General features: G+C 51.1%; 2 protein-coding genes across 2 annotated transcripts in view; both read left to right on the top strand.

Annotated features, from left to right (window-relative positions):
* Positions 1-5,460, top strand: part of LOC146272035 (uncharacterized) — a 12,844-nt gene extending 7,384 nt beyond the window's left edge. The window contains exons 5-10 of the mRNA XM_084707130.1: positions 414-590; positions 1,764-1,853; positions 2,201-2,369; positions 2,715-2,759; positions 2,880-4,579; positions 4,704-5,460. Coding sequence (XP_084563256.1) covers positions 414-590; positions 1,764-1,853; positions 2,201-2,369; positions 2,715-2,759; positions 2,880-4,579; positions 4,704-4,763 — 2,241 coding nt within the window. The 3' untranslated portion in view covers positions 4,764-5,460. The remainder of the gene's footprint in view (positions 1-413; positions 591-1,763; positions 1,854-2,200; positions 2,370-2,714; positions 2,760-2,879; positions 4,580-4,703) is intronic.
* Positions 5,461-7,980: 2,520 nt separating this feature from the next.
* On the top strand, positions 7,981-20,207 carry LOC146272034 (WW domain-containing adapter protein with coiled-coil-like). The gene is made up of 13 exons (XM_084707135.1): positions 7,981-8,331; positions 8,620-8,653; positions 9,373-9,574; positions 10,273-10,358; positions 11,376-11,491; positions 11,582-11,679; positions 12,340-12,600; positions 13,717-13,839; positions 14,518-14,669; positions 14,767-14,858; positions 15,354-15,528; positions 16,340-16,467; positions 17,764-20,207. The coding sequence occupies exons 1-13, from the start codon at positions 8,291-8,293 to the stop codon at positions 17,831-17,833; spliced, it is 1,578 nt and encodes a 525-aa protein (XP_084563261.1). The 5' UTR covers positions 7,981-8,290; the 3' UTR covers positions 17,834-20,207.
* The last annotated feature ends 1,361 nt before the right edge of the window (positions 20,208-21,568 follow it).

Raw genomic sequence — 21,568 nt, 5'->3', positions numbered from 1 at the left:
CTACAGATGAGGGTTGATTTACAGACGGGGGTTGATCTACAGACGGGTGTTGATCTACAGACGGGTGTTGATCTACAGACAGGGGTTGATCTACAGATGGGGGTTGATCTACAGACGGGGGTTGAACTACAGACGGGTGTTGATCTACAGACGGGGGTTGATCTACAGATGGGGGTTGATCTACAGACGGGGGTTGATCTACAGACGGGGGTTGAATTGGGGCTTGATAATTCCAAGCATACATGTGCTTCTTTAGTTGACAATATGTCATTTAAAAACAGATTTGAAATCATCAATAATGTCGTCATATACCCGCGCTTAATGCGTCATATCAACCAACCTGACCAATCATGTTCTTGTAAACTGTCTGTATGTCAAATAAAGTGGTTGTTGTTTTGTTGTTGTTGTCTCAGGAGGAGAGAAGGCTGCAGGTGCTGTCTGGAGAGAGACCAGGAGATGCTGCTCTTACACCTGACTTCCAGAAGGTGGAGTCGGAGGACCTGTCTCCCCCGTCCTGCACCACAGAGGAAGTCCCTGTCAGACCCTGGGGAAGGAGCCAATCACTGCCTGCCTACGCTGACGTCATCCTGGTATGACGTCATCGGTGATGTGTTTTGTCTCTTTGACCCCAACTGTGGTTCTCAGTCAGTGGCAGTTGGAAAGTTGTTTTTTTACAACATATTGTACAAGATATTTGGACAAGATATTTTTGAAAGTTCAGAATCAATATTATTGAAAGAAAGTTTAAAACAACATTTTTTGAAAGAAAGTTAAGAAAAAACGTTTCAAAAGGTTGAAAAATATTTTTGAAAAAGTTTTGAAACTTTTTCTTAAAAACTTTTTTTCACATCTGGATTTCATAACTTTCGTCAGATATGTGACCTCCCTGTTACAAATCTTGTTTCTTTGTTCTTTCCTTGATTCCTTCTCTCCCTGTTTTCCCTTTCTCTGTTTCTTTTCACTCAATCTTTTTTTCTCCCTCCCTCCCTCCCTCCCTCCCTCCCTCCCTCCCTCCCTCCCTCCCTCCCTCCCTCCCTCCCTCCCTCCCTCCTTCCCTCCCTCCCTCCCTCCCTCCCTCCCTCCCTCCCTCCCTCCCTCCCTCCCTCCCTCCCTCCCTCCCTCCCTCCGTCCCTCCCTCCCTCCCTCCCTCCCTCCCTCCCTCCCACCCACCCATCCTCCCTCCCTCCCTCCCTCCCTCCCTCCCTCCCTCCCTCCCTCCCTCCCTCCCTCCCTCCGCTCACCCCCTCTCCCTCCCTCCCTCCGCTCACCCCCTCTCCCTCCCTCCCTCCCTTCCTCCCTCCCTCCCTCCCTCCATCCCTCCCTCCCTCCCTCCGCTCACCCCCTCTCCCTCCCTCCCTCCCTCCCTCCCTCCCTCCCTCCCTCCCTCCCTCCCTCCCTCCCTCCCTCCCTCCTTCCCTCCCTCCCTCCCTCCCTCCCTCCCTCCCTCCCTCCCTCCCTCCCTCCCTCCCTCCGCTCACCCCCTCTCCCTCCCTCCCTCCCTCCCTCCCTCCCTCCGCTCACCCCCTCTCCCTCCCTCCCTCCCTCCCTCCCTCCCTCCCTCCCTCCCTCCCTCCCTCCCTCCCTCCCTCCCTCCCTCCCTCCCTCCCTCCCTCCCTCCTTCCCTCCCTCCCTCCCTCCCTCCCTCCTTCCCTCCCTCCTTCCCTCCCTCCCTCCCTCCCTCCCTCCCTCCCTCCCTCCCTCCCTCCCTCCCTCCCTCCCTCCCTCCCTCCCTCACCCCCTCTCCCTCCTCCCCCTCTCTCCAGAGGAGGTGTGCTTCATCCTGCCTCACTAATGACCCCCTGAGTGAGACTCAGGAGGATGAGGATGAGGGCTCCGTCTCCAGCACACCAAAGGTACCATAGGAACCATCTGCTTAGCTAGACGATAGCAAAGCATTGCTGATAGCATAGCTAGCTGCCACACTTAGCGTCGTTTGTCTGGTAGCATAGCTAGCTGCCACACTTAGCGTAGCTTGGCTGGTAGCGTAGCTAGCTGCCACACTTAGCATAGCTTGGCTGGTAGCATAGCTAGCTTCCACACTTAGTGTAGCTTGGCTGGTAGCATAGCTAGCTGCCACACTTAGTGTAGCTTTGCTGGTAGCGTAGCTAGCTGCCACACTTAGCATGGTACCATCGGCTCATGGTGACAAGAGACGTGTGGAGGATGAAACTCTAGGATGAAAACTATTTGACGTCAACAGATAATCCCATCTGAATGTGTGGAGGAAGAAGAAGAGGAAGAGGAAGGAGAGAAAGAGGAGGAGGTGGTGGAGGTGGAGCGTGTGGCTCCTACAGGATCCACCAGCAGCATCGCCATAGACGAGCTGGACTTCTACCACCCAGATCCCTTCGTACACTGTGAAACTGAACGTAAGTGGTGATAGTGGGGGTGATGATGGTGGGGGTAATGGTGATAGTGGGGGTGATGATGGTGGGGGTAATGGTGATAGTGGGGGTGATGATGGTGGGGGTAGTGGTGATAGTGGGGGTGATGATGGTGGGGGTAATGGTGATAGTGGGGGTGATGATGGTGGGGGTAATGGTGATAGTGGGGGTGATGATGGTGGGGGTAATGGTGATAGTGGGGGTGATGATGGTGGGGGTAATGGTGATAGTGGTGACGGCGATAATTGCGGTGAATGTGGTGTTGATGATGATGATAATGATGAAGATGAAGAGACGTACAATATGTTTAGCTGTTTCCTTCTTTTACAGACAACCTTTTCAAAGATGACCTCTTCCCCAAGATAGACACATCTGGTGAGTGAAGACCTCATGCTCCATAAACTCATACCACGTTTGTAAATGTAATCATATTTACACACTGACTCCGCCCCTCTGACTCAAACTACTTCCTGATTGGTCTGTTTTTACTCCCAGACATCTTTGCTGACGACCCGTTCAAAGGCACCGACCCGTTTGCCACAGACGTCCTGTTTACCGAAGGGTCAGAGGTCACCTGTCCCACCGCCGAACCCCTCCTTGACTCCTCCTCCCCTCCGGAGGCGGGGCTTAACGACGAGGGAGACACCAGCCTGTCCTGCGCGGAGAACAAGGCGTCGACGGGAACGCAGTGCTTCGAGTCCGAGTTCCCAGACGAGGACGAGTCCAGCGACATTGAGATCAGCTACAGCCGGGAGGACCTGGATACAGTTGCCATGGGTGACGACCCCGCCGAAACCCATGACGACCCCGCCGAAACCCGATCCGTCGACGTCACGCAGCACCTGGGGTTCAAACCCATCCAAGCCCCTCGGACCATGTCCCTGGACACTCAGGCCAGCGACCATGCGGGGCCGGAGGGATTCGAACCGAATCCCGGCAGAACCACAAGGTCCAACACCTGGGCTTCTCAACCCAACTACTCCACCGAGTCCGACCCTAACGGGTACGAGTTCGACATCAACGCCGTGTCGCCTCCCTCGGACATCGAAGAGCTCAGTCTGGGTTCGATGCCAGCCAGCTACGACACCACAGCAGCTGGGTTTGAGTCCAGGCCAAACCCGGGTTTCTCACCAGCCGATTCAGACACTCCGGACGTCTGTGGGCTTGAGACCCTTCCTGGGAGTGAGGAGGTGGGACCCGACCCAGACCAGCCCGAGTGCCTTGATGCCTCCAGCCCCACAGGGGGCGCCACCTCTGGCGCCGCCGACCCGCCACCGGCTCACCTGGAACCACAGGCCAGCGGGAAACTGGGTGACGGCATCTCCTTCAACCGCTCCCAGCGATCCGATTCGGAGCTGGACAGCGCCATCGGCCTTGACGCCCAGAGCAGCTCGGAACACAACAGTAAGTTCAGCTTTGGGACCAACAGCTTTGAGTTCTCCTACGAGCCCAGTAACCAGGCCTCGTTCGACCCGTATGGGTTCAAACTGAGCCCGGAACACAACAGCATCCAGGACATCCTTGACCCTTACGGTTCCGACTTCGGCTCAGAACCGGGTAACCACGCCTCCTTCGACCCTTACGAGTTTAAACCCTCTTCCTCCCAGCCCGATGACGAGGCCGCGACCTACGACCCCTACGGATTCGACCTCCTGCCTCAGAGCTCCCACAGGGAAACCTCTGACCCGTACGGGTTCAAGCTCAGCCCGGAGACGGACACCCTGCTCCACTTCGGCGGCAGCGCCGACGACGCCAACGACCCTCTCGAAGCAAACAACAACAACACCCCCTTCTCCAAGATGGACCCTTTCAGCTTCAAGCTGCACCCACAACCCGACGAATTCCCCGCTAGCAACGACCTCCTGGGACTGGAGCTCAGCAACACCGTGGCAGAAGAACACGTCTCGTCCTCCGAGACGAACAACCCCACGTTGGCCCGCGCCTCTTCCTCCACTTCTTCCTCCACAACAAACATGGCTGCCGGGATGGGCTGCGATCTGCTGGGAGGCGACCTGGACTCTGTGTTCGGGACGGGGGTTTATGTGGCCTGTGACGACGTGGCAGACGACCTGGAGCCCTTCGAGCACCGGGTGGGAAACCCCGAAGGGCCTCCCCTCGACAACCGGGTCGTCAGGGCGAGGGAGGCGGCCCAGTCTGAGTCGTCCGACACGGTGGCGGACTGGATGACTGTCCGGGTCAGTGTGTTTCCTCACCATCATTAGGATTCTGCCACCCAGATCTGATCCATAGAAATGTGAGTTTCCAAATGTGTACATCTCCAGTGACGTGTGTTTTGGTGTCTGTATTTTCCTCTCACAGTCGAATTCCAAGGAGTCGTTTGGTCCAGTCAACTCTCGCACACGCAGCCTGGACAAATGACCTCTCACCTCCGACCTGTGGCAAGGTCACCTGACTCACAGAGACTCCTTCGGAGGGTCACGATGATGGAGAGGAGGCGAGGCAGGAGAGAGGAGAGAGAGAGAAGCCCTTCCCTCCAAGCTGGCATGTCTAAAATTCAAACCGTTCAATGGGACGGGTCAAATTGAAAGTGGTTGATGTTTATTTAAATGATTACAAATTTCGGGAAGTTTGTTTTTAATAATCAAAGGGTTGAGGAATGGTTGCTGTGATTTCAATATTGAAGATAAAAGTTGTAGATGATATTAGTTGTTTTACAGTCCCGTAGTGTAGATTCCCTTATAGAGCTGGACCCCCTGAGCTCTGGGCCTCGAGGGGCCAGATTACTGGTCTTCGTCCATCCAATAGAATCTCTCTGAAACCGTAAACAGGAGATGTGTTCTCACCTCTCAACCAATCACTCTACCCTCTCACCTTTGGCCAATCAGCGCTGAGGTCTGTGATAAGTCATGTTGGTTAACAGATGCTCATATCCATACGGATGTATCAAGTACACGTAGAAACCAAATGTATAAATATAACTGCCTCCATTTTCAATAACATCCGGTGTGCTGTGACTGACTTCATTACACTGGTCCTTCAGAAGCCAGTGATGAGGTTCCAGCCAGATGCCCCACCTCCTACACCATGAAGCTCCACCCCTTTAACCAGCTGCCCCACCCTCTAATGGTTGAAGCTCCACCCCTTCCAGCCATCCACTCTGCCCCTAAAGCATGAAGCCCCACCCCTTCTAAATAGTCACCCTGCCCCCTACAACATGAAGCTCCGCCCCTTCTTGCCAAAGTACCAACCGACATCTGTGCTTGGCTGAGAACAGCAGTTTAGACCCAAACCTTCTATGAGTAGGACTGATTGTTGAGACGACGGCTGTGCTCATGTACTACATTGACTCTGTGCGTATATTATGGGCTGGGCTGGCTGGCTGAGGCTAGGCCGTGGTACATAGTGGAGCCTACAATACTACTTTGGGCGTGTTTTGAAACGTGGGGTGAGGGGGACAGGAAGGCAGGGCAGGTTCCGGGCACCCAGGGCCGCCTGAGCAATTTAAATTGATGAATAATTGAGTTGTTTTGAAGTGAAGCCAAGCGTGGTACTGTTGTACAGTTATTATTCATGTCCGTTAAATCGCCCAGAGCAGGAGCTTTCCGAACTCTCACCTCTCAAACCCTCTTAAACCCTCTCAACAACCACAAACCAATAGCCTAGCTCAGCCCCTAAGCCTCCATCCACACCTCCTGCAGAGCTGGAATGGCTGGAGTGAAGCCAGCTGCGTGTGGACATTTTCAACACAACTCCTGGCATCCAGAGAGCCACATTACGTGTCCCTTACACCCAGCCAACCCTTGTGAGATCTGTTCAAGGCTCCGGGTGAGGGACTAGGTTCTGGATTGGGATTAGGCCGGATCTAGGTGCTCTCCACAGTTCTACCAGCCCTGTTCCTGTGAGAGCCAACGTCCTGCAGGGTTTTGCTTCATCTCCAACTAACCCGATTCTGATACTAATATTCTGGTTGACAGGCTGAATCAGGTTAGTTTCAGCTGTGTGTAGGAGTTTAACCACCTACAACAGGGTGGTTTAGCTTTCCATGAACAACACGGGAGACTCCTGCTCTAAGCCATACTAACTGCAATACCCACCAGAGCCAGCAGGGGGCAGTGTTGCTGTTTCCATGAACACACTGAACGCATCAAAGGTTGAGATGTTTTAATAATGACCAACCTTGCATACAAAAGTGTAGCTTAAATGTTCACCCGTTGAGACGTCTGTGTTGAATCCTCACATATGTGGTTAATACTGCCTCAGCCTATACTGTGTAAAATAAATCACTGGCCGGCTTATTGGTACAAACTGTTTTTTTCTAAAACTGCAGTTCAGTGTAAAACACAGCAGCTACATTCTTATCAATAACAAGTAGGCTTTCCTGTACAAAAATTGCATGAGAAACATCTGCTTCGACGCATAGATTAACAGAAAATACAGCTAAAGGGCCATGGTAGAGTAGCAATGCAAGTGAATTTTTATTTTTTAACAAATGAAAAACGACTTTTAAAATTTATTGATTCTGTGTTCGGGTGTATGCGCATCGTGGGGTGCGAGCCGCGCACAATATAGCCTAACGATGTTTTCATACTGTTTTCTATATGTAGCCTATTTCATGATATTACATGATTCAACTCAAATTTATCATCAAAATAGGTTTTGATGAAGCACATGAAGAGGAACTTCCAGCCAGGAATAGATGGGATTGGTTTAGAAACCAAGATGTTTGTTAAAACCATCTCCTCTGCTTCTAGTGAGCATATAGGTATCGCATTTCCTTAGTTATAACTGAATTGTCTCAACTTAACTTTTCAACTTGTCACATTAGCACCTGCAGAACTCGCTTCCGACTTTACTTTAAAACCACACTTCACATCACTTCCTCTCCAGGGGTTAGAATAACGATCTCCAGAGTCAGGGACTGCAGCACCAAAACACTTTGACAACATTCCAAATATAGACACTTCTCGAAGACAATGATTCGGCTTGACAGACAAGGTCATAGCCAGACAGACAGGCAGACAGGCAGGCTAGCAGACAGACAGACAGACAGACAGACAGACAGACAGACAGACAGACAGACAGACAGACAGACAGACAGACAGACAGACAGACAGACAGACAGACAGACCTATAATACCTGTTAGATTACATTCCCAGTGCACATGACCATATAGCACAATATATAGGTCTTTATGTTCTCTTTTGTGTAGGCCTATGTGTGTTTTATGTTTTATTTTATTTTGCACTTTAAAGCCCATCGACGAGAATAACAAGTATACTCTTTTCTGTGATTGGTGTTGTAACTGTTGTGTAATTTAAAGTGTCTGAACAAAAAGTTAATAAATTATTCCAAGAGGACCGTCCAGTATGTGAGTGTATCAACGGCATTAATCAAATAACCTCCATGTTAAAATAAGAGTATTTCATCCCAACTCAGCGCAAACACTTTTTCCAAGGTTGATGTGAACCGTTTTGTTTTGAGACTCTGGACTTTATCACTGATACACAGAACATGAATATGATGTAGACCTACGCATCTGAAGTTGATGCACCTGTACAAAACTACATCTTTGCGACCTTTTTTCGACATGGGAGTATCCCGGAAACAGCTAGTTATGAACGCGGAGGCGGGGTTTACAGTGCTACGTCCACTGTCTGCCTCCACAGTCTCCACGGCAGCCTGCTCACTACCCCGGCCACAGAGATTTTGCAGTCTAGACCAACAAATGATGCTACGGCTTGGGCCTTCAACATAGCAAGCACTGTCAAAAAGCTAGTGCTAGCTGGCTCTTTAGTGAGCTTGCATATCAGCTAGCTAGCTAGCTAGTAATATCTCTGAATTTCGTCCACATCGACCAGCTAGCTAACTCGAGACACAAGAAGCATTGTAAGCTAAAAAAGCCAGTTCACCCTAACGCGCATACACACACATCAACACGGCATTGATGGTGATGCATGCAAGTAAACAACCAAGACTCAGCGATGGGTAAGATAACCGTGATAACTAGCTAGCTAAATTTTGAAAATGAAGTTGAAGTTATTGGTTACTTACCTGGCTAGCCAGCCAGTTATTGGCCAATACCGGGCAGCTAACATACGCTTTTAGCTAACAGACTGCGCTAGCTAGCTAGCTAGTCGGCTATCTAACGTTACGTTAGCAGAGTTCTGGTGATTTACTAGAGAGATAAACGATGTTAGCCACTTGTCTTGTTAGCCTTGGTGTTATTTTACAGTTCGATATTTGTGCTAAATCAGTTTATCTATTTATTTGCAGGAGCAACGACCGAAGGGACTCGCAATCCTACCAGGTAACGTTAGTGCAACTTGCGTAGTAGCAAGGGCCAACACAGCAGGGATAGCTACTAGCTTGTAATGCTAGCCAAATCTAGGCTCCGTCTATTTGCTGCGACGTTCCGTCAAACGTTATGAAATGTACACAAAATTGACATGCTAACGGTGATCCTTAAATAAAATCGAAATATACGTTTTTTATATTTGTGTGCAGCAGTTTGAATATTACCACACGTGTTAGTGGTTGGTTTAGACAACTTGGAGCCAAACAAGGAAGGACTGTATTTCAGGAAATATCCTGAACCGGTAGTGAGCTAGCCGGCCACAGACGGGCCAAACTCGTAGTATCAATCCAACTCCCGGTAACCTTTTACCGTATCTAAATAGCTAGCTAACGGTGATAGCTTGTTCACGTTAGCTAAAATATCAATAACAGTGTTGGTTGAAGCTAGCTAGCTTACATTTATGGTCCCCTTTTGTAATCTAGATCGTCAAAATGATTAAAACTTGAGTCTCCTGTTGTAGGTTTGTCATGTAATGGGAATTGAATGCAGGCTCAATTTGAGAACAGTAACGTTGTTTGGAACCCCAACCTTGTTCAAAGAATGCTCAGCACCTCCAAAGTTAACATCTATGCACCGGTCAAGCACACCTACACCCCCGCCCCCAAATCTAATGTGTTCTCCTCATGTAACTTCTGTATCTCTGTGTGTGTGTGTACCTGTGTGTGTCACAGACCCATAAGTCTCAGCCAAAGCCAAGCCAGTCTGCCACCCTTCACCGTCATGACAAGCTGCGAGAAGCGTCCTCTGACCCCACGCCGCCCTACAAGATGCTGCGGCGCTCCGAAGACAGCCCGGTCACCCGGCACGGCGCCGACGCCACCGGCCAGGGCAAGCCGAAGGCCTCCCACGCCCTGGGCAGGGTCAAAGATGGCGGTAAGCTGGCGTGCATGAGCCTGGCGTGCATGAGCCTGGCGTGCATGAGCCTGGCGTGCATGAGCCTGGCGTGCATGAGCCTGGCGTGCATGAGCCTGGCGTGCATGAGCCTGGCGTGCATGAGCCTGGCGTGCATGAGCCTGGCGTGCATGAGCCTGGCGTGCATGAGCCTGGCGTGCATGAGCTCGGCGTGCATGAGCTCGTCCTCTGAGAGATGCTCCGAGTGAGTGCTGGAAATCTGGAAGAATGGAGCCTGGTTAGGTGACATTTAGTTGGCTGGCACTTTGTAAATGCAAAGGCGGGAATAGGTCTGAGGTTAGAGGAATTGATAGCAGCTTGAGGTCACAGGCTCATTACATTACATTTACATTTAGCAGATGCTCTTATCCAGAGCGACTTAGTCAGTACAGGGACATTCCCCCGAGGCAAGTAGTGTGTAGTGCCTTGCCCAAGGGCACAATGTCATTTGGCAAGGCCTGGAATCGAACTGGCAACCTTCTGATTACTAGCCCAATTCCCTAATTGCCTGACTCCATTAGGTTCAAATCCTCCCTCAAGTGTATTATTATTTAATCTCCCTGATCCAGTGTTGGTAGTGTTCCTGTTGTTGAAGGGCTTCTTGCGTTTGTTGTTGTTGTGTTCACCGATGGCTCTATGGGCGTGCTGGTGGATGGTCTGACTGCTGGGTTTGGTTTCAGGGACCAGTACCTCTCCTGAGGAGAACAACCACACCTCCCATCACAGCTCAGACTCTCACTCCAGCCAGAACAAGTCTTCAGACAGGGTGAGGCCCACAGCACGTCAGCACACACACACACACACACACACACACACAGCACGTCCTCTCAACCTCCCTCACACGCCCACATCCCCCAAGCCCTAAACAAGTTTGTATAATCATGCCATTATCCTAAAAGTAAACTGATGAACATTGTCTTCTGTCACTGCTTCTGTTTCTCTTCACACTCTCCTCCACCTGTCTCTCTCTTCACCCCTTCTTTCACCTTCTTCTCTTCCCGTGCCTCTCTCCTTCCCTCACCTGTCCTCTCTCCTTCCCTCACCTGTCCTCTCTCCTTCCCTCACCTGTCCTCTCTCCTTCCCTCACCTGTCCTCTCTCCTTCCCTCACCTGTCCTCTCTCCTTCCCTCACCTGTCCTCTCTCCTTCCCTCACCTGTCCTCTCTCCTTCCCTCACCTGTCCTCTCTCCTTCCCTCACCTGTCCTCTCTCCTTCCCTCACCTGTCCTCTCTCCTTCCCTCACCTGTCCTCTCTCCTTCCCTCACCTGTCCTCTCTCCTTCCCTCACCTGTCCTCTCTCCTTCCCTCACCTGTCCTCTCTCCTTCCCTCACCTGTTCTCTCTCCTTCCCTCACCTGTCCTCTCTCCTTCCCTCACCTGTCCTCTCTCCTTCCCTCACCTGTTCTCTCTCCTTCCCTCACCTGTTCTCTCTCCTTCCCTCACCTGTTCTCTCTCCTTCCCTCACCTGTCCTCTCTCCTTCCCTCACCTGTCCTCTCTCCTTCCCTCACCTGTTCTCTCTCCTTCCCTCACCTGTCCTCTCCATCTATCTGCCTCTTTTTATTATCTCTGTTGACCTCATCTTCCATTTTATGCTCTCTTTGTTTCTCTCTTTGCCTCATCTTCCTCTCTCTCTCTCTCTCTCTCTCTCTATCTCTCTCTCTCTCTCTCTCTCTCTCTCTCTCTCTCTCTCTCTCTCTCTCTCTCTCTCTCTCTCACCCTCTCTCTTTCTCTCCCCCCCCCCCTCTCTCTCTCTCTGTCTCTCTCACCCTCTCTCTCCCTCCTTCAGCCTCACGAGCCAGCAGATGACTGGTCAGAGCATATCAGCTCGTCTGGGAAGAAGTACTACTATAACTGTAGAACTGAGGTGTCCCAGTGGGAGAAGCCCAAGGACCTGCTGGAGAGGTAGGCCTGCACCTCCCTCCCTGTCTCTGGGCCTCCACACCCCACCAGCTCTCCCTCTTGGCACAAATGTAAACGCCTGTTTCTGTCCAGAGAGCAGAGACCGAAGGACCCTGCCAAGATGGCATCCAACAGTTTCCCTAAGGACCGGGACTACAGACGAGAGGCCTTGCAGGACGGAGCCACAACAAGTAAGTGTGGGCAGCTGTTGGTGTATGGGAAATGTAGTCTTTTAATGTGGGGGGATCTGAGATGACTACTATAGTCAACCTAGCTTTTTGTAGTGCTTGTGTTAGGGTGGTTATGGCGTTTTTTGCTGTATCATTTGAGATGGTGGATGTCCCACTGTGGTCAGGTTCTTCATCTGACTGTGTCTCTCCCTCCATCTCCCTGTCCTACCCTCCCTCCTACCCTCTCCCTCCCTCCTACCCTCTCCCTCCCTCCTACCCTCTCCCTCCCTCCTACCCTCTCCCTCCCTCCTACCCTCTACCCCCCCTCCCTCTCTACCCTCCCTCTCTACCCCCCCCCCCCCTACCCTCTCCCTCCCTCTCTACCCCCCCTCCCTCCTACCCTCTCCCTCCCTCTCTACCCCCCCCCCTCCTACCCTCTCCCTCCCTCTCTACCCCCCCTCCCTCCTACCCTCTCCCTCCCTCTCTACCCCCCCCCCTCCTACCCTCTCCCTCCCTCCTACCCTCTCCCTCCCTCTCTACCCCCCCCCTCCTACCCTCTCCCTCCCTCTCTACCCCCCCTCCCTCCTACCCTCTCCCTCCCTCTCTACCCCTCCTACCCTCTCCCTCCCTCTCTACCCCTCCTACCCTCTCCCTCCCTCTCTACCCCCCCTCCCACCACAGAATCCTCTTCAGGAGGAGACAAGCCTTCATCCCACTCTACTTCCTCCCAGTCCTCGTCTGCTCCTCAGGGCCTAAACCCTGCGTCCGGCCCCTCCCCTTCCACCTCCACTTCCTCCTCCGCGTCCCAGCCGTCCCCGGCTGTCCAATCGCAGTCGTCGGCCCTGCTCCAGGACCCCGCCCTCCTCCGCCAGCTCCTCCCAGCGCTGCAGGCCACACTGCAGATGAACAACGGCAGCGTGGACATGGCCAAGATCAATGAGGGTGAGGGGCTACACGCCACGGCAACGCCACGGCAACGTTATAGCGATACTACAGCAACGCTATACTATACACTATACTGCTTACGGTGCTCCGCAGAGACTGGAACTCGCAAATGAAGTTTTAGTTTTGGTGGACTTGCTGACTGAGGGTGCATTAACTGTTCCCTAATGAGAGTTTGGTGTGCTGAGAAGGCAGATATATATATAGTGTGAATTTTTCACCAAGTTGCGACTAAACTCTTCTCGCCTGATAGTGAGTCTGACAATGTGTGCGCTTGTCATTAAGACCCAAGTCCCTAGACAGGAGGAGTCAGGTGGCTGAGCAGGTAGGGATTTGGGCTCGTAATCATAAGGTTACCTGGTCGATTCCCGGCTGTGCCAATGACGTTGTGTCTTGGGCAAGGCACTTCACCTTACTTGCCTGGGGGGGGAATGTCCCTGTACTTACTGTAAGTCACTCTGGATAAGAGCGCCTGCTAAATGACTACATGCAGACAGACAGACCTGAGGAGGAGCATCCCTCCTGACCGCTGGCCTGATGAGACTGGATGAGAACGTGCTGTAGTTAGTATCTGACCCTGCTGGTGACTGGAGGTGGAGATCTTCCAGTGAGGGTCTGAGCCAGCGTTTGTCCTGGCTGGGTTAGACTGGGGGGAGGGGCCTGAGCTGGAGCTGTCAAGGATGAATTATTTGTACTGTTTTTGTATGTTTGATGCTAGATGCTAGTTAGATCACGCCATCACATGAGACCAGTCTTTCTGAAATGTACTGAAGTTGCTTGGTTGTATTACACCACATGAAAACCAAGGTCACTCACAACTCTCTCTCTCTCTCTCTCTCTCTCTCTCTCTCTCTCTCTCTCTCTCTCTCTCTCTCTCTCTCTCTCTCTGTCTCTCTCTGTCTCTCTCTCTCTCTCTGTCTCTCTCTCTGTCTCTCTCTCTGTCTCTCTCTCTGTCTCTCTGTCTCTCTCTGTCTCTCTCTGTCTCTCTCTCTGTCTCTCTCTCTCTGTCTCTCTCTCTCTGTCTCTGTCTCTGTCTGTCTCTGTCTCTGTCTCTCTCTCTCTCTCTGTCTGTCTCTCTCTCTCTCTCTCTCTCTCTCTCTCTCTCTGTGTCTTCAGTTCTAGCAGCAGCTGTCACTCAAGCTTCCTTACAGTCTATGCTTCATAAGCTCCTCACGTCTGGACCATCAGCTTTCAACATCACTGCTCTGCTTTCCCAGGCTGCCCAGCACTCCAACCAAGGTACAGCCCCTGACCAAGCCCTCTGACCAAGGGACATGGCTTCTTGTGAACTGTGATTGTGTATTTGACCTGCCTCAGGGTGATTGTTACGTTATGTAGCACCTCACATCCAGTTCCAGAGTACTAACTCCTCTAGATGTTCTGCCTGATTCTGAAAGTTCACTTTCTGAACCTGCATGTTGTCTGTCTGTCTGCAGCTGCCTGTCGTGTTCTGAACCATGTTACGCTGCTAACAGGTTCTATGTGATTCTGACAACCTTGGAGCGAGGCCTTCCTGTTGATAGACTCTGTGTGTGTGTGTGTGTGTGTGTGGGGGTGTGTGTGAGAGAGGGAGTGTGTGTGTGTTTATCACCTTGTTTGAAGAGTATCTCTTTCTCAGTCCATCATAGGTAGCTTGGTTGCTCACTTGTTAAAAGGGAGTTTCCCGAGTCGAGTGTGTGTGTGTGTGTGTGTGTGTGTGTGTGTGTGTGTGTGTGTGTGTGTGTGTGTGTGTGTGTGTGTGTGTGTGTGTGTGTGTGTGTGTGTGTGTGTGTGTGTGTGTGTGTGTGTGTGTGTGTGTGTGTGTGTGTGTGTGTGTGTGTGTGTGTGTGTATTATCCACTCACGTTTGAGGAGATGATTTAGTCCGGAAAGCAGAGTTTCTCTCCTGTTGAGAACACACCTCTCTCTCCCCCTTCAGCCCAGCCGCCCAGCCAGTCCCCCCTATCCCTGAGCTCCGAGGCCACCTCCCCCCGGCCCTACATCTCCCCCAGGAACGGCACCCCTCAGAGCAGCCTCCTGGCCAGCCATAAGCCCCTGCTCTCCATGGCCCCCGCCGCTGCACAGCCCAGGGTGAGCCCCCCCTTCTGTCTGCTCACATGACGAGTGTGTCGTATGAGTGGGATATGTTGCATGATTATGTGTAATATATGCCCCCGCCCCCCTCCAGGTGACCTCGTCGTCAGGTAAGCCTGGAGCAGCATCCTCCCAGCCCCCACCTGAGAAGAGACCAGAGGACCCCAGGACCCTGCTGCAGAGGAGGTAACCCTGGCAACCTGCTGCCTCCCTCAGCTCTGTCTTCCTGCTGTGTGTCTGAATGTTGACCAGGTGACAGCGCTGATTCTGCCTTCCCCCTCTTCCTGCTGTCGCTCAACCTCCCTGTCCCTCCCTGTCTCTCTCGCCCTCTCTCTCCCTCTGTCCCTCCCTGTCTCTCTCTCTCTCTCCCTCTTTGTCCCTCTCTCTCTTCCTCTGTCCCTCCGTCTCCATCTCCCTCTGTCCCTCTCTCCCTCCCTCTGTCCCTCTGTCCCTCCGTCTCCCTGTCCCTCTCTCTCCTCTCTCTCTCTCTCTCTCTCTCTCTCTGTCTCTCTGTCTCTCTCTCTGTCTTTCTCTCTGTCTCTCTCTCTGTCTCTCTCTCTGTCTCTCTCTCTGTCTCTGTCTCTCTGTCTCTCTCTCTGTCTCTCTCTCTGTATCTCTCTCTGTCTCTCTCTCTGTCTCTGTCTCTCTCTCTGTCTCTCTCTCTGTCTCTCCCTCTCCCAGTAGTCCCTCCCCAGGACCAAACCACGTATCAGCGGCAGGATGCCTCCCGGCCCCGCCCCCCTCCTCCGCCCAGGGCCACGCCCCCAGCTCCTTCACCCCCACCCTGGTGGCCCACTTTGATGAGAAGCTCATCAGACACGTGCAGGGCTGGCCGGCAGAGCACCTGGAGAAGCAGGTAGGGGGAGGAGAGGAGGGCTGGGAGAGGATAGGAGGGCAGGGGGAGGAGAGGAGGGCTGGGAGAGGATAGGAGGGCTGGGGGAGCAGGGGCTGGGGGAGGAGAGGAGGGGCTGGGGGAGGAGAGGAGGGCTGGGGGAGCAGGGGCTGGGGGAGGAGAGGAGGGGCTGGGGGAGGAGAGGAGGGGTTGGGGGGGAGAGGATAGGAGGGCCGGGGGAGGAGAGGAGGGCTGGGGGAGCAGGGGCTGGGGGAGGAGAGGAGGGGCTGGGGGAGGAGAGGAGGGCTGGGGGAGCAGGGGCTGGGGGAGGAGAGGAGGGGCTGGGGGAGGAGAGGAGGGGCTGGGGGAGGAGAGGAGGGGCTGGGGGAGGAGAGGAGGGCTGGGGGAGGAGAGGAGGGGCTGGGGGAGGAGAGGAGGGCTGGGGGAGGAGGGGCTTGGGGAGGAGAGGAGGGGCTGGGGGAGGAGAGGAGGGCTGGGGGAGGAGAGGAGGGCTGGGGGAGGAGAGGAGAGGGCTGGGGGAGGAGAGGAGGGTGAGAGGGGAGGGGAGGAGAGGAGGGCTGGGGGAGGAGAGGAGGGGCTGGGGGAGGAGAGGAGGGGCTGGGGGAGGAGAGGAGGGGCTGGGGGAGGAGAGGAGGGGCTGGGGGAGGAGAGGAGGGAAGTGGAAGGTCAACTGGTAATGTTTTGTAAGAGTTGTTTGGATACTATTGACAACTATCCTTTATGTTCCTCCTCCACTCTGCTTCTCCTCTTCATTTCCCTCCTCCCCCCCCCCCTCTCCTCCATTCCTCTCCTCCCCCCCTCCTCCCCCCTCCAGGCGTCCCGGTTACGTGAGGATGCCCACAACATGGGCAGTCTGTACATGTCAGAGATCTGCACCGAGCTGAAGAACCTGCGCTCCCTGGTCCGGGTGTGTGAGATCCAGGCTACACTGAGGGAGCAGAGGTGAGGGGACGCTACACACATTCTCACACACACACTACACACACACACACTACACACTCACTACACACTCACACAGATACACTCATTTACATTTTGTCATTTAGCAGACGCTCTATGTGAGTACACTCACATACTACACCAGACCACATGTGCACACCTGTCTGTCTCTCGCTCTCCTAAATGATCTCTGTTGTCTCTCTCTTTCCTAATTGATCTCTGTTGTCTCTCTCTCTCCTAAATGATCTCTGTTGTCTCTCTCTCTCCTAAATGATCTCTGTTGTCTCTCTCTCTCCTAATTGATCTCTGTTGTCTCTCTCTCTTTCCTAAATGATCTCTGTTGTCTCTCTCTCTCCTAAATGATCTCTGTTGTCTCTCTCTCTCCTAAATGATCTCTGTTGTCTCTCTCTCTCTCCTAAATGATCTCTGTTGTCTCTCTCTCTCCTAAATGATCTCTGTTGTCTCTCTCTCTCCTAAATGATCTCTGTTGTCTCTCTCTCTTTCCTAAATGATCTCTGTTGTCTCTCTCTCTTTCCTAATTGATCTCTGTTGTCTCTCTCTCTTTCCTAATTGATCTCTGTTGTCTCTCTCTCTTTCCTAATTGATCTCTGTTGTCTCTCTTTCTCCTAATTGATCTCTGTTGTCTCTCTCTCCTAATTGATCTCTGTTGTCTCTCTCTCTCTCCTAAATGATCTCTGTTGTCTCTCTCTCTTTCCTAATTGATCTCTGTTGTCTCTCTCTCTTTCCTAATTGATCTCTGTTGTCTCTCTCTCTTTCCTAATTGATCTCTGTTGTCTCTCTCTCTTTCCTAATTGATCTCTGTTGTCTCTCTCTCTCTCCTAATTGATCTCTGTTGTCTCTCTCTCTCTCCTAATTGATCTCTGTTGTCTCTCTCTCTCGCCTAATTGATCTCTGTTGTCTCTCTCTCTTTCCTAAATGATCTCTGTTGTCTCTCTCTCTCCTAATTGATCTCTGTTGTCTCTCTCTCTCCTAAATGATCTCTGTTGTCTCTCTCTCTCCTAAATGATCTCTGTTGTCTCTCTCTCTTTCCTAATTGATCTCTGTTGTCTCTCTCTCTCTCCTAATTGATCTCTGTTGTCTCTCTCTCTCTCCTAATTGATCTCTGTTGTCTCTCTCTCTTTCCTAATTGATCTCTGTTCTCTCTCTCTCTCTCCTAATTGATCTCTGTTGTCTCTCTCTCTCTCCTAATTGATCTCTGTTGTCTCTCTCTCTCTCCTAATTGATCTCTGTTGTCTCTCTCTCTCTCCTAATTGATCTCTGTTGTCTCTCTCCCTGCAGGATCCTCTTCCTGCGGCAGCAGAGTAAGGAACTGGACAAGCTGAAGAACCAGAACTCCTACATGGTCTGAGTCTGGGGCCTGCTCTGTCACTTCCTGTCTGGGGCCTGCTCTGTCACTTTCTGTCTGGGGCCTGCTCTGTCACTTCCTGTCTGGGCTGGAACCACACACATATATACACACACACACGCATACATATACATACACGCAGATCACACGCATACATACAAATCTTCAACATTATACAAATATAAAACCTACAGATCACACCCCAGACAGACTGACAGATGGCCAGACAGCAGACAGATAGCCAGACAGCAGACAGATGGCCAGACAGCAGACAGACAGACAGACAGACAGACAGAGAAGGTCCGTTGCTGAGAGCCCTGCCTCCCTGGCCTCAGCTTTCCCTTCCTGGGGCGACAGAGAGAATGGGGCTGGGGGGCGAGAGAGGGAGACGAACGCCTGGCCCCTCTCTCGCTGACCATGAACATTGGGGCTCTGTCAGTGTAGTGCTCTGTGCTAGCTGTCCATGTTGTATAAATTGTTCCTGTGAAACTGAAGTTGTGGTTGGAGAGGCGTTTATGGATGGAGGGATAGAGGAGGGGGGGGGGGAGTCTGGCCATGCTGTAAATGAGCAGGCGTGCCCACCAGATCCTGATGAAGAAGACTTCCTTCTCTTCTTTTTTTCTCTCTCTCTCTTCCTCCCTCCTTCCCTCTATGCTGTCTCTCTCTCTGTCCTGGAGGAACTCTCTCTGTCCTGGAGGAACTCTCTGTCCTGGAGGAACTCTCTCTGTCGAGTTCTTTCATCTTGCCTTCTGGAGTCGTGCAATGAACTGTGGGACTCTTGGACGTCGGCCATCTTATTTCAGAAGCTGGGAATCACAAGCGGCTTTTCTCCTGGGTCACATGACTGAGTCACATGATGCAGGGTTCTGACGTTGCGTCCTGAGGGAGTCTGACGCCCAGAAGAGGACGATCTCCCAGCTGAAATCATCAAGCCAGATCTGTGGTGTACCCCAACCAGAAACTGGAGTCCCCGGCCTCACCAGAGAATCTTGACTTGACCAGTTTTGGGGCAGAGATCTTCTTTGGCAGGCGCCATCTTTCTTAGTAGGCTTCTGAGTAGGATAGTGAGTGATTTGTCCTTCTCAAGCTTGGTGGGTGGCGATTGGTCCAGCCTGGGCTGCGTAGTCAGTGATTGGTCCAAAGCATTCTGCGTCTCGGAAACTGACAGTTAGGACTTCTATCCTGTGACGGAGTAACATCAACCTCGTCAAACCAGACCTGCCCTCAGTACAGAAATACTTAAGGTGCCCTTGGTTTAGGTTGGGAAGAGACAATGGAACCGATGCAATAGCCCCAAAGGTGCTGACTCTGCATGAGGTAACTGAAAACAAGCGTACCCCCACCAGACCCAGCTGGGCCCTGGTCTCACAGATGTGCTTGCTGACTGGTTAATTACTCTGCTACTTTTTGTTGTTGTTGCTTTTGTCCTTTTTTTTCGTTGGTGGTTGAGATATTTCTGTTACTGTCTTAATTCAGTATTTCATTCCTTCTGTGGCAGTTTCTCCTGAGAACGTTGAGAGAAAATAACTGTAAAGGCTTGTTAGTTTTCACAGTCATGTAAACTTAAATTATTATTATTGCACATTGTTGACTGCGTCCTTGTGAAGATGATGGAAACTTATTTGTAGCTCTATTATTTTTTTTTTTGCTTCTTTTTTTTTTGTTATAATTGTTTTGGTTGATGATGAACTCACTTTCCCCCCAGGACTAGGACAGCGAAGGCCGCTGTCAAGCCGCTAGTCTCTAACGAACTCTAGTCGACGTTTGCTACCTTTTTATAGGGTTCATGATGAAATAATGTACTTTTTATATGGAAACATTCACATAGAAATGATGTTATATCTCCTCCTCTTCCATGGAACCTTATAAGGTCCAGTCTTTGATGGGCCAAGCGGGCAAAACCAACTGGACACACTAGAATACGGCTAGTCTCTAGAACCGAGCGCTACCGGCCCTATTCCTGGAAAGCTAAGCCGTCTTTGGAAATCCAAGCTCCAGCCACTTACCTCACCTTTCGACCCTAGCTCTCTGGAGCTAACTCGCAAGTTAACTAGCCTAACGAACCAGCTGGTTGAGATAACTAGCAAGATAACTGGGGCAAAAAGACGATGACAGCTGCACAGTTCTCCAGGAAAGGCGGTGTGGCAGCCCGGTGCTAGCGGGGATCGACATTTAAACCTAACGCGAGGGCCTCCGTCTCCCAGGAACGGTGACATTGTAGTCACGGGGGAGACACGGGCCTGCGGCGGTGGTCTAACGGATAGCTGTAGTTTATAGTGACGAGCGGACGGAGGTTTGTGTGTGGAGTGGAGGGAGGCATCGATTTGTATATTATTTCATAAAAGTATATGAGAATAAAACGAGAGAAAAAAAAATCTACAGCTGTCTTGTTTTTTTTTCCTGGCATCGTTTTTTTACATTTAGCCTAGTCTGGCGGAGACGATTCAGAAAGACTTGTAGCCTCGAGAGTATACTCTAGGTTATAACCTTGGATACATAGTAACCAACTCAACCTGCTGAAATCTTGAAAGAAGATCCGCGCGTGCTACTCCTGTGGTCTTAGAACCATTTGTAAGGAAGTGTCCTTGAACCATGAGTGTAGCCTTTAGATTTAACATGAAGGCCTATTCATTTAGCAGACGCCTTTATTCAAAACAACGGCCGTTTAGAAAGTTTAGCAGAAAATCAAGGTTAGTCCATGTCAACTTAAAAATCAACAACTTAAATGCAACTCTAATATCTCAATGACAACATCGAGCTACAGTAATGTAGCTATGCCTAACAACAATACCAATAGTGTTAAACTGAAGTTGTACAGTTTAAGTTAAACTTTCTCCCTCACCGAAGAGACACTTGTAGGGGCTGGTCATGGATGTTTTTCAGAGTGAAACACTTACCATGCACACACGAGGTCAGTGTCAACAGTCAGCACCACAGATTACCGCTAATTGGTCCTCAAATTCAATAGACTGATTTGTTGTCTCTCGAAGCAGGAAGAGTGATAACGTGCATGTCAGGGGTTCTCCTGATTTGTTTTTGTTTTCAAGACAATGTGTTCAGAAAGTTAATAACGTGGTTGTGTTTTTGTGCTATTGTTCATTAAGATGGATGTTCTGTGATTAAATCCCTGCAATGTCCTTATTTGACACCAGATGGCAGTGTTGAGCCATTGCCATTAGTCCCCACTTAATACTTCCTGGTCCAGTCAAGTCCAAATAAAAAGTTAGGTGGCTAGTTTGATCCCAAGTCTAGGGGTGATCAAGTTCTGAAAACGTTAATAACGGCTTTGCTGAATTGTCAGTAGCACCCACTCACCTATGTTCTCTGATTAGTCAAATATTTTCAAAATTAGATTTTTTGAGCAGCTTGAATTTAGTTCTATTAGAATTTCTAAAAGCTTTTTTTTTTTTGCAGGGAGGCGATCTGAATTTTACTGTTCGAATTTTGCCAACCCAAAAATCTGTCCCTTTAATTTTTCCATTCGGAATTCTTTTTTTTTTTTACAGGTGAATTTCAAACCAACAAATTTAAATTTCAATATGAAGTATTAAATGCCAAAAAAAAAAAATCTCAACACTGTCATTGATTTGCTTCCATGTATGATGGTGTTGAGTTATGATCAACCCTTTCCTCCTACGGACCCCCCTTCACCACCATAAAAATATCACAGTGGAATTAGGGCATCTCTGGATCAACAGACTGCCCCCCTCCTGGGACGTGGAAGAGATGGAAGTGAAC

This window comes from Hypomesus nipponensis, chromosome 10 (genome assembly GCF_054491055.1).
Source record: "Hypomesus nipponensis isolate SF chromosome 10, ASM5449105v1, whole genome shotgun sequence".
In the NCBI taxonomy this organism is placed as follows: domain Eukaryota; kingdom Metazoa; phylum Chordata; class Actinopteri; order Osmeriformes; family Osmeridae; genus Hypomesus; species Hypomesus nipponensis.
The sequence above is the reverse complement of the archived record's forward strand: the minus strand, read 5'-3'. Positions and strand labels throughout refer to the sequence as shown.

Excerpts from the sequence above, each read along its gene's own strand:
- LOC146272034 (XM_084707135.1), top strand. The coding sequence starts at position 8,291 with ATGGTGATGCATGCAAGTAAACAACCAAGACTCAGCGATGG. Across the intron at positions 12,601-13,716 it reads CATGGCCAAGATCAATGAGG|TTCTAGCAGCAGCTGTCACT; the intron begins GTGAGGGGCTAC and ends CTGTGTCTTCAG. Across the intron at positions 14,859-15,353 it reads AGGACCCTGCTGCAGAGGAG|TAGTCCCTCCCCAGGACCAA; the intron begins GTAACCCTGGCA and ends TCCCTCTCCCAG.